General features: G+C 36.2%; 1 protein-coding gene across 5 annotated transcripts in view; it reads left to right on the top strand.

Annotated features, from left to right (window-relative positions):
• The window catches only part of CACNA2D3 (calcium voltage-gated channel auxiliary subunit alpha2delta 3), a 409434-nt gene that overhangs the window by 83217 nt on the left and 313570 nt on the right, over positions 1-12647 (top strand). For all 5 annotated transcript variants that reach the window (XR_003536951.1, XM_027700391.1, XM_027700390.1 and 2 more), the window contains one exon: positions 8402-8518. Coding sequence is in view for 4 of the 5 variants with exons in the window: in XM_027700391.1 (XP_027556192.1) it covers positions 8402-8518 (117 nt within the window). In the remaining variant the exon portion in view is untranslated. The remainder of the gene's footprint in view (positions 1-8401; positions 8519-12647) is intronic.

Below are 12647 nucleotides of genomic sequence, written 5' to 3' on the forward strand. Positions count from 1 at the left end.
CCCTTTGTCTCTAGCTTTCTTTGTTGCTCATTTTATTTTATTGCTAGTTCAGTGGCAACCATGGAAGGTGGGAAGACATATGTGTAATTTTTCTGAGATGGAAAATAAGCATTGTCTAATTAAAGTAGATGGAAATACTGAAACCCAGAACAACAGCTGGGTGTAAGGCAGGCATAGGTCTGCAGAAGTGGAACAATAAGGAGGGAGAGAGACATGCAGTGATAAAAGGAGGATAATGAGAAAAAAACATTATCAAGAAAGTCTGATTGAAAGAATTAGATTGTGGATGTATCCTGTGACCTTACAGCACAAAGCAAGCTGTCTCTTTTGGTTGTTCTTGTTTCCAGTAGCCATAAAGGCTTTCAGAGAAGACTAATGCAGTTCCGTGTACAAAAGAAAATGTTGTACTATCTCATCCCTCTGAGAATTGCTGAAGATAGTAAGTTGTCAGGTTCCCTACTTCTGAATCTTCAGTGGCCTAGAATAGCTATCTAGGATGAAAGGACTGCATTCTCACATTTCTTCAGTGTTTTGTGAGGAGCAGATTAGTTGTACATGCTTCTAATATACTTGCTTTCACCTGAAAATACAGCGATGGCTTTGCCTTGGGTGCACGTGTGCTCCGGGTCATATTTTAATTCTGCAGATTTATATCAATGGGTGTTTTGTTCCTCGTGTAAAGCAGTTTATGTGAAATACTGGAGTGAGTTTTCAAGAACATCTTTATGGAAAAAGGAGTTCCAGAATGTTCTTTTTCAGCTTAAAAGAGGGCTTTTTGTTTTTTTCTGAAATGAAAGCAAAGGTATGTGTAATTACATAGATAGCTTCTGTGAAATATATTTCTAAAGCAGTTTTTAATAGCCTTTGTTAATTTGTTCTTAAAACATCCATGCTACCCTGTGAAGATGTTTCTGATGTCTAAAAGAAATTGCAAGACAATAATTTGCTTTTTCAACTGTTTTCAATGTGATTGAGTTCATATTGAGGAAAGCTGGTGAGCTGACACTCCTGTAAAATGAGTCTGAAGTCCCCTTGGCCTTTGCCACTGGGTGCTGGAGGCAGCAGCCAGACAAACCTTCTCAAATATGTGTCATTCCTCTGGTGAGCACTGACCAGAGCAACTCTGTTAAAGGGGAAGATGGGAATGTGTTCCTGTTTGACTGCTTGGAATTAGATTGCCTAGCTAGAGTGTTATTTGTAGTGAATATTATGGGGGGTTTTTGTTTGTTTGGTTTTTTGTTTGTTTGTTTTATTTTGTTTTGGGTTTTGTTTGTTTTTGTTTGTTTGTTTGTGGGTTTTTTTTGGCAGAGGCTTATTAGCTGCTTCAAGTAAAAATTACAATACTGCATTAATCTTACTGCTTTAATGGATTTGATTTTGAGGCACCTGTGTATAGCAATGAGGTAAAAAAAGGTCAGAAGTTAATATCTTTGTAAAGATTAAATATGCTGGGGATATAGTGCCCTTGCAGTGATTTTAATGTGTAAATTATTTTGCAAGGAAAGCAGTAACTATCCTTGTCAAGTCTGCTGATGATAACAAATTTCCCAAGACAGCTGATCTTTGCCTATAATATACCAGGTACAGCTTTGACTAGCTAATCACAGTAAAGTACTGTGCAACAAATATTTCAGTATTTTGCATTTTGTGAAGTAACTAAACTGGAGTTTGAGGCAACAGAAGGTCCTCAGATACCAGTGTGTAGCAAGAGTCAAACGTGACAGGCTACTGAAAAGCTCCTTGGAGTCATTTGATCAAGTGAGTGAAAATTTCTCTGCAGAAAATGAGTGTGCCATCACACTGGTCATTGCTGATGGATTTCATCAACACAAAGAGGTTCAGTAAAGGTTAATAGGAGTGTGTAATGTGGTGTAACACAAACTTCCAATTACTGAGGAGTTCTCTAATGTCAAGGTGAAGAGAAAGTGTGCTGTTGTGACTCATCTTTCCATGCAGATCAAGCTGAAGTTAACAAAGTTGACTCTGGTTTATTGGGCAGGGCATTGGAAGAATAACCAAGGGAGCTTTTTCTCTTTGTATTTCTGAACTGTTGTGTGACGTTGGGCATGTCACTGAATTTCTGTATAATCCAATATCCTCGTATATGTGGAGATAATGACAGATATGTCCTTTATAATGTCTTCGAAGATTTGTGGATGAAAAATTATATATGGGCTCTGAATTAAAATAATTTTGTTCAACAACAAAATAAAAAAAAAATCTTACAGTTGTTTATTTTTTTAAGGCCCTAAAGCTGCGCCATTGAATGAATGCATTTTAGAGTCAGGAGGGCCAGGTAACAATATAGCAGTGGCACTCTAGTTTAATAAAACCACCCCACCATAAGGTCAGTGTGATAATGCAAAAATACAGAAATCTTTTATGAATAAGAGATTCACAGATGAGTCTATCAGAGGAGTACACCATCTGTATTTGATATCTCTGCTGTGGTAGTGCCATCTGAGTACCCTTCTGCTCAGTGGAAAAGCTCAGATTCCCACTCACATGCACACGTCATTCCAGAGACGGCTTTTTGTTTGGCTTCCAATCAGGTTTATTCCGGCAGTGCACACAACCCCTCACTTCTAATGAAGCAGTTAGAGGCTGTGCTGGATAATTTTAAATCTTCTGTTGGGAATTGCTCTGCCGTCCCTCACGTGCCAAAGGGACGTGTGGTGGAGCACTGCAAGAGCTCGTGCCACGTAAGGTCTGAACGTTCAATGGGTTTGTCCCATCAGTTCAAACGTGGATATTGTTTTAAAATAATATCACCTTATAAAATGCTGTGAGGGATTTTCTAGATCAAGAGCTACTTATATGCTTTGTGTTGCTTCAAAAGCTCAAAGCCACATTTTGCTAAAGCCCCTGCTCTGTGCACAGAGCCTTTAATTTCAACAGAACTGTTAATGGGGTAAGGCAGCAACTAATGAGATTACATTTTCGGTTTGCTCCATGTGTATTGCAGGGTTTGGGCTTTATAATTGAAAAAGCCCACAAAACCAAAACCTATATAGCGTGTAAAGAGGAGTAGGTGTTTTTAGAGCACCCTGGATTAATAACATTTATTTTAAGTTTTGTGCATTTGTGATAAAAACTTATACGTAAAAATCATTATACAATAAGAAGAGCATAGAGAAATGAATGGGCTTTAATGTTACATTGTGATCAGGAATAGATTAGTGAAAGAAAAAAAATTTCTTTATGCATAGAAATATAGTATAATAACCTTCTGATCCCTACAATCTAGAAGAACTCTACCTAAAAATTCAAGGCAACTTTGGTTGGGAATGTCAACACAGGTGATGAAATTCATGGGTTTAGTGGTAAACAATGAACTGATTCAGAACCCTGACATAACTTTTGACTCCATAACTAAAGAAACGACATTAAGAGCTGCAAATTGTATTAGCTGTGAGCTTTTAGCAGCCTTGCAGAGTCTTTCATTGATTACATTCGATTGTCAGGAAATCTCAAATGCAGAATTCAAATAGTTCTAATAAGCCCATTAATTCCTGTGACCCTTCAGACCAGCACTTGCACTCTGAAGGGACTCACTGTTAGGATCCCATGGCAGTGTCTGAAGCAAGTTTAAACTGTTCCATCCCTGCCTAGCACAGCCTTTCTGCTGGGCCGCAGATATTAATTGAAATCAAAAGTTGGTGATTTAATCAAAAGTGTATGTTTCTGTGATCTCATTTTACATTTTGCAATGTTGAGACTTCAACATCTGCAAGCGGTTTTTTAGAAATGGCGTGGAGTAAACACACACTTATTTTTGTCATGGAAACAATGGATAAATTGGATATTTGATCTTTCATTTGCATGATGGTTCTGCTTTTTCACTGTAAAACATAAAATGTATGTATGCATATATAGATTTAACATGTATGTGACAAAACCTCTCAAACAACAGCATTTGTAAAGTATGTACAACTATAGCTATGAATGCACCTCACAGACATATATCCATTTGAAATATGCAACCAGAGAGATTACTTTTATAGTATTATTACAAGATTCCCATTGAATTCCTTACTTTAATCAGGATGGTAGTGGTATTTACTGGCTCTCAAAATCCCAGGGAGTGGGAAGAATTTTCATCATAAATGGGTGTAGTGTTCTGCAGATGTACAAAGCACCCAGATCCTTGTTGAAAGACTGAGACTCAGGACTGTTTACACACTTGTAAGTAACTTGAAATATTTTTATATACAGCATAAGGGCAAATATCTTGATTTTGATAAGACTTGATAGAAGTAGCTACAAGTTGGAACACAAAGATAATGTTTCTCTTTGGAGTAAAAACAAGGAGAAAACATTCAAGCTGTAGCTGACAATCTTGCTTCGGGTGTACTTTTCCTGCCTTGGCCACTCAAACTATGTAGGTTTTGGTGTGGTTTAGCTTTATTTTGGTTTTGTTTGTTTGGGTTTTGTTTGGGTTTTTGTTTGTTTTGGGGTTTTGTTTGGATTTTTTGTTTGTGTGTTTGCACTTTTTGTTGTTGTTTCAGTGCCAAATATTTGGATTACATTAAAGGCTCCTGACCCCAGTTTTGTATAGATTGCTTTCTGGTTTGTTATTTCTAGATGATCATTTACTAAGCAAGAGAAAAAAATCCACACCTAAACCCATGAAAAACATTAAGAGTTCTGACAGTGAAATACTGTCTGTCTTTCCCCCGGTGTTTATGTGAAATGATCTGGCAAAACAGATACTGAAGAAATAATGTATTTTTTGTGTGCTTTCTCAAATGATAAATGTTCCTGTCTCTCTGGAGACTTTCTTACCAAATGCTGATTTTTGCAAGCAGAAAGAATCAGCATTTCAAGGTTTTTTTTTTATAATGCAGCAAATCAGAAGTTGTATCTGCTCCATCTTCTAGACAATTGGAAATCCACTTATAAAAAGAAAAGATCCAACTATGACTTTAATTTTTCATGTACTTTTTTTTATGCAGGTCAATTATTTATAGCGAAGTGATAGCTGCTTTCTCTCCCTTTAATAAAAGTGCACATGTATTAATGCCTAAGCTGCAATTGATGAGAATTTTTCAGTATCCCTTAATGGAATAAAATTATGAAATACTGAAAAAAATGAGGGTTTAATTTTTTAATTTTAAAATTAAAACAAAAGCTTTATCATCAGCTTCATAATTTTTACAGCGAAGGGAAACGTCAATTTAAGGCATTGCTTGGAATAGCCCTTCAGAGCAGCAGTACTACAAGGTAGTTGGCAAGTCTGGAGTATAAAGGCCAGCCTGGCTCAGTAACTGGTTTTATTTCACCATTCCATGACAGCATTTTGTTTAATTGGAGCCATAGTGGCACAGTGCTGCTTTCTCAAGATTACCTTAAAATGAAATAATTTCATTTAAAAACTAATTCAAACTTGTTTCAAAGGGACTTTGCTGTTTTAGTTTGTTTATATTAACCCCAAATTTAATATGTAAAAAATAGTGGTAGGGAAATGATGAGAGCTGGAGGTCTGAGAGCCTCTGCAGTGAAAGGAAGAGAATCCATTATCAGTGATGGCCTTCATTATGGTTTTATTGTGGTTCTGTTTTTTTCACTATCTTGTGTGATTCAGTTTTCTTGCATTGGTAGTTGTTATAAAAACAACTGCTTTCTAGATTGAATCTAAATTGCCAGCATCATGCAGAGTGAGTGCTAAGAGGAAGTGCACAGACACACAGATTAGGCTGGCACCTCTTCCTTCCAGACACAATTGCTGGAGCACAAGGACAGTAAAACCAGCTGGTGTTTTTTTCCAACCATGTAATTTCTCCTGTTTTGGGACCTTTCACTGATACCTGAAAAAATAGTAGAATTGTTTTTATGTGAATGTAAAATACATATTATGCAAACCTCTTGTGATGTAAACCTCTTGGTTAGCAGGGTCTTGCAGATCAAGTAACCACTCCTAACTGGTTGCAAATATTCTTGAAGGTTTCCAACAACTGACTAGACATGCACCATGCAAGATGTGTGGTCTTTTCAAATAGATCTTAAATAATATCTTCTGTTTCTTCTTTTATGTTGGAACATTAGCTTTTAAATTAGGAAAAAAAGAATTTATGTACCATGAGCAAGCATAATGATAAAATCAAAAATTATCAGTTAAGAAATCATTCAAATCTATTTTGAGTACAAGTTATTTTTAATTTTCAAAAGCACCAGTTAATCAAAATTAAGAAGTGCGGCTTTTTAATATGCTCTCACAAGAACCTAGCAGAGTACATGGTAGGATTTTGTGTGTCTTGAAAATTTTGTGGACTTCAGTTGTACCGTTCAGTTTTCTCACAAACACAGTGAATAATTGCCTGGTTTTCTTCACTTGATGTTAAAGCTTAAATCAATAAATCTGATGACCTGAAAGCAGTCTCTTCCAGTGATGCATTTTAGAATGCTTCTTAAGAACTCAAAGGTCAAGTCTAAAGGAAACTATTTTTATTGGAAGGTGAGATGTTAAACAGGATCTGTGCAGCTGGAAATAAGTGATTCAGATTTGTACTTCATTTGTTTTAAATTCTCCAAAGCTTCAAATCCTATGGGATGTGGACAGACTTTGACATCATTAATTACCTGGCAATGTTTTCAATTTGCTGATCATTTACTACAATTTATCACAGTATTTATTACAATAACATTTACCTCTCTGTCTACTGTGTTCTTGTATTTGCTGTAGTAAATAATAAAAATATATTTTTCTATTGTAGACAAACCACTCTTATCTCAAGTAATGGCATAAATGGACTTGCAGAGTTGAAATCAGAACTCTGCTTATGGTATCTAAATGCCAACCAAAAAGGGGGGAAAAACCCAAATCTCCTCTCCTTCCTCAAGGGAGCAAAACACAAGTGGCCTGCTTGAGGTTTCTTAGGTTGCTTAGGCTGCTATCAAAGTCTCAGACTAGAGACTCATCACAGGAAACAGTGTGGAAAAATGAAATTATTACTGAAATTACAGAATGTAAAAATTTTATTGCCCTAAATATTTACTGACAGCTTTGTATTTTTAACTTTATTTTGAAATTGTCTGCAAATTATGTTTTATCAAATATTGTTTCATTATTAAAATATTCGCACAAGTTTTCACAGATAAGTATAAATTTTAAAGCAAGTCCAAAGTGTCATTCTACCTTTAGTTTTGTTGGAAGAAATGGGCACAACGTTCTCCTAAAACAGAATCCTTTCTTCCATTGCCAGCCAGGACATGACTGGTCATGACTTATTCACTGTTTTGATCATTTTAATGTTTATCCAGGCACTTTGAACCACTGTTTTCGATTGTCTTATTCTTCATTCTCTCTCTGGAGTTATACAAGGTTTGGAGATAATTGTAATTCTGCAGGTGAATTCTGATGATAAATCTTTTGAACAATACCATTTCATTTTATTGGCTCAAATACCGTACTGTGGGTTGTCCTAAGGGTTTGGAAGGTATTTTTGGCACACAGGGATAAAACTGGCAAAAGCCAGGTGTGCCTTTCTTCTTCCTTGCAGTGTCATGGAGGTACAGATTGTGAAGAGGTTGAGGATTTGGAAATGGGCAGTCATTAGTTCAACAGAACCACACATGTTTTAGAAGGAGATGAGCAAACCACAACTGGACTGAAAGGCTTCTGTTCTTAGAGCAGGGGCTATACTGGAATGATGCGGGAAAGAAAATGAAAATAATTCATTCTTACAAGCTTCCTTATAAACACTGATAAAGAAAAAATTTTGAGATGCAGAAAATAGAAGATAAAAATGGTTTTGAATATATTTTTAGTGCCTAGGCATTCTGAGAGAGTCACATTGTGACACGGGCCTGCACGGTGATGCTCATCCATGTTACATAAAGGATGCTTTTATGCTTGTATGGGATGAAGACTCACGTTCCTGTGATTTGTTTAGGGTTTTCTTTGCATGGAAATGTCTTGACAAGCTTGTAGTGTATGTATTTATAATGTAAGCATTGTATGCAGCTTGTGGAATAGATGTCTACAGGAAGTTCTGCTTAGGAGGAGGAGGATTCTAGGTTGCTAAGACTCAGTGGATTGCCAAGCATATCACTGGTTTGAAATGGTTCTTGGATGGCATACATGTATTTTCAGCTACTTTTTTTTTGGCTGTTGTTTAGTTGTGGGGAGTAGTAATTTAAATGTTGTGAAGGGGAATTGCTGTTTTCCTACAGTGCACGAGATAAATATTTTTATTATTTTTTTAATGGAGTTCTGGTTCCAATCCAGTTGTTCTCTCCCTGCAATGGCATCTTGGCACAAGGCAGTCTGCTGTCACACCAATAAATGTCACATAAATGAAGAATGTCAGTAAAAGTGTAGTATGAAACTAATAATTAGTTGTCAAAATTTCAGCTGATTCCCTGTGAATAACTTTTCCCTATTTTTTTTTCCTTTTTCCAGAAATACAAAGAATATGAGAAGGACGTTGCAATAGAAGAAATTGATGGCCTCCAGCTTGTGAAAAAGTTAGCAAAGAATATGGAAGAAATGTTTCATAAGAAGTCTGAAGCTGTACGGGTAAGCAGCAGATCAACCTACTATTTCCTTCTGTGATGTAAAACTAAGTATATAATTTAGGTTTTGCTCTGAAGGCTGTACTAGCAATTGAAGGTGCTGAAGTGGAAATGCTAAAGCATTCAGAAGTATTTTAGGATCAGCATTCAAGAGAATAGATATGAATTATTTATACCTTCAATGGATAAATGTAAGAGAGTGTAACCAGGTTTGGACTACCAATTTCTGATATGAGTTTGTAAGGTATCATTTTTGTGCAGTAAAACATAACTACATATGGTTGAGCATTAAAATGTTAGATTTCAAAATATCCAACCAAAGCAGACTTAATTTCACTGCTCACTCTTACAAAAATAGTATTGCAGGGAAATATCTGAGTTCCATAACTGTCCTTTAATTCAAATCAAGAAAAACAAGCAAAGACTTCAAATGGAACTAAATACAAAATCCCTTTAATTGTGGTAAGTACTACATCACTCTACAAGCAACTTAATAGTGATCCTTAAGTAACTAGACAGCTTTCTGTACACCTGTAAGTTTTTGTGTGTTTGGTTGCTTGGTGTTTTTTTTTTTTTTTAATCTCCATTCTGATCCTCCTTTTGCAGTAGCTTTCATGCCTATTAGATTTATCATAAGAAAAAGAAAAAATTCTGACTTCTATGTTTTACTATATCAAATAGGAGCTCGTTGTAACTTGCAGGTCCTAAGGAATAACTGATCTTCCTGTTGTAGTTTTCATTTTGCATTATTCCTTTCTAGAAATGGAGGTGACTGGCTGGATCAGTAGTTCCTGTTACATCACCTGTATCAGCAAAGTAGCAGGACATTCTGGTGATGCTGTTCACCAGCAGCTACTACTCCATTTCAGCCAGGCTTGTCTGCTCAATTGAGTTGAAGGTATTTGTGTCTCAGAGGCAGAGCTGAAAGCATCACCCGAGGACAGGGATTCCATTTTTGTAACTGTAGACACAATTTCGCCTTCAGTCTTGTATTATTTGTTATGGTGCAAAAGGGAGGAAGGAATTTGGCTACATTTTAGAGGTTGAATTTTCTGGGCTGACAGTGAAGTAAAACATATTTCAGCTTGTAAAACGCAGCGCGCTTGGCAGGGAAGCAGAGAAAGACAATAAACATGGAACCCCGCAATGCTATTTTTACAGTCTGTTTTTCAGAGGAAAAACTACACTTTAATATGTGTGCAACAGCTTCCAGAAGCCTGCAGAATATTGACTCAGGGGGAACTGTTTTCCTTGTTCCTTAGCAGAGAAAACTGCTCCCCTGAGATCATAACAATGTGAAAAAATCATTCTTGAAGCTGCACTTATTTGGAGCAAGAAGTGACCAGCGAGCTGCACACTTGCTGGTGAGGGAATGGAATTCCATGAGTGAGGAGTGTTGGTGGGGAAGAGCAGTTTGTGTCTCAATTAGAGCTTCCTAACAAATGTTTAGAACAGGTGTGGTCTCTTCAAACAGATGGTGTGTTTATCTAAGGAGGAAAAAAACGTAGGATCAATATAGGCCACCATACTCTGAGTAAAAATGGGCCCCAAATTCTGTGAAGTTAAACCATGTGTATAATATTGAATGAATGGATTTTAGTGCTGGAAAAAGTGACTGAAATCCAGAGCCTTCTTTGGAAGGTTTCTATCTTTGGAAAGGAAGCTAAAAGCTTGGTTTGGACAGGGTCACTTCTTTTAAGAAATGATCTGTTCAGTGTACTTTCCAATAGAGCAATTAATTTTTGCATAATTACATAAAGTGGTCCATCTTGATTGCTAGAGCTGTAGTGAGTGACCTGTTATTTTCTGGTAGTAAGTAGTGTTTTGTGTTTTACATCCTGAGAAGTACAAAAACCTCTGGTACAGTACAAGTTTTACATGAGTTTCATCTGTGGTACATCATAACTAATTTTCCCCTCATATCTGAGGGGTGGGGAGATAGGAGTTACAACACTCCTATGGACCTAAGATCTCTGCTCCACTCTGATACTGGATCATCTTGCCTCTAAAATAATACAACTTTGATATAAGCTTTTGATGGAAACTTGTGCAAAAGCACTGAAACATAGAGTTCAGAGTAGTATGTTGGATATGTTGGGGTAAATACTGAATGAAAAGTACCCTACAAGTATCTCTTAGCCCTAAAATGATGTCACCATAGCGAGGGTTCAAATCCAAGGGCTCAGAAAGCATGTTCCACAGTTATCCCAAATTGTAACCCTTCAATACTGATTGTATTTGCTTCATGTAGACATCAATATCCATGGTTTAATCTAAAATACTTTTAAATAAAACACTTTAAGCAATGTACTTCTTTGGGTTCTAGCAGATATAACAATCTGTGACAAATATTCAAAGGCCATAGTATATAAAATGTTTGATTGGTAGAAAAGGCCAAGAATAAAGACCAGGAAATATAGAAATAGGATGGCTTGGAAAGGCCTCAGGTTTTTTGTTTGTTTGTTTTGTTTTGTTTTGCTCTATACTTTCAAACACATTAACTTGCTCAAAGCTACTATCACATTTGAACTCTCTTCTCCCTACTCCCCCTTAATATTCTGGTTGAATTTTTATCTTTCTGTCTCATCGCTTTTCATAGTGATTAGTTGGTTCAGTGTGATTTTTATCATATCCATCCCCTGTTTGAATTACCCTTCAGTATGCAATTATCCTATCACAGAATGTCCTATTTTTATGCTGTCAGATACATAAGATAAATGGAAAACTGAAAGTACTAAACCAATTATATAACCTTTTGTCATCTACTTACTGATGGAAACCCTTGCAAGCAACTTTCCCTCCTGTCCCCAGTGTTCACTATTTACCTCAGGTTTATGTCAGTTCAGGATATTCCTGTTAACCATTTCCTTCCTAATACTGCCCTACTTGATGGAATTTCAGGTAGGCAACTTTTTATTTTATTCTGAGGTAATTGTGACATGAATGAAGTTAAAATCACTGAAGAGCAGCTTTGATTCAGTGTTGCTGATGCTTTGTTTCTATCTGTGAAAAAGGTTGATGTATCTATTTGCTTTTAAGATTATGACACTTGAGTTGGGAAAAATCTTACTGCCCATAAGGTGGCAGACATGGAAGTGTTTGCTGCACTGTTCAGCAGTTGGTTTAATTTTACAGCCAAACACAATCTCTTTGAGAGCCTTGTGTAGTCTGCTGTCACTTGTGGTATTACTGCAGATGCTTTTCCTGGACTTTTAGTGATTTCACTCATAGGAAATGTTCTTGGTCAGTCTTAATGTAAAGTTACCCATGATTTTTAAATAATTTTTGTAAGTTTTATGATACTTCAGTGACTCCACTCATTTGAAACTGAACAGCAATGGAGCACTATGACACAATGCTAAAGTAACAAATGACTATGGCAATAAACTTGATACTGAAAAAGGGATGGAATTAAAATTGTTCATTTGCTGCTTTAACATTTCCTAGTTATTGGCACAATGGAAAAAAATTCCAAGAAGGCTAGAGGGAAGTGAAAATGAAAGCAAAATGAGAGATAAGTAAGTTATTAGGGAATATCCAAAAAGCTATTATTAAAACTTTAGCTGTGCACTTAAGTTTCTATTTTCATTAGTCTTTCTTTGTAAATAAAGAGATCCTATAAAAATGATTGTTGATTTACTGGCAAGATGGCAAATAGAGTGTTAAGGATGATTTTTCTTTAAGGCAACTACCATTGCTGCAATGGAAAATGCAAATAAGGGACTTCTTTTTATTAACTTTTCCTACTGTAGCTACCTGGTGTTCATTGTGAAGCTGATTCTCATTATAACTGTACTGTGAAAAGTAATTGCTATTGTACAGTAATTCAATTTCAGTGCATTCATGCATCAGTAAACCAGTGGGGTTTATCTAGAGAAACCTGGCACTCTAAAGCTTTTTATCATGAAATTCCACATGCAGACAAATGTTCTTCTAAGGAGTAGAATATCAGCATTTACATTTAACAAACATTTGCAATGAAGAGAAATGGATTTTTTTCCACTGGTGATTTTTACACCAGTCTTTAAGATGTTTTCAGATGCTATTAGGAGTATACTGTTCACGCACAGTTAAAATAATGTATGTGTTTGAAACGTTTGTGCTTATTCATATGCATATGTGGTTTGCACATT

Source organism: Neopelma chrysocephalum, unplaced genomic scaffold (assembly GCF_003984885.1).
Source record: "Neopelma chrysocephalum unplaced genomic scaffold, ASM398488v2 Primary Assembly neopelma1_147, whole genome shotgun sequence".
Taxonomy (NCBI): Eukaryota; Metazoa; Chordata; class Aves; order Passeriformes; family Pipridae; genus Neopelma; species Neopelma chrysocephalum.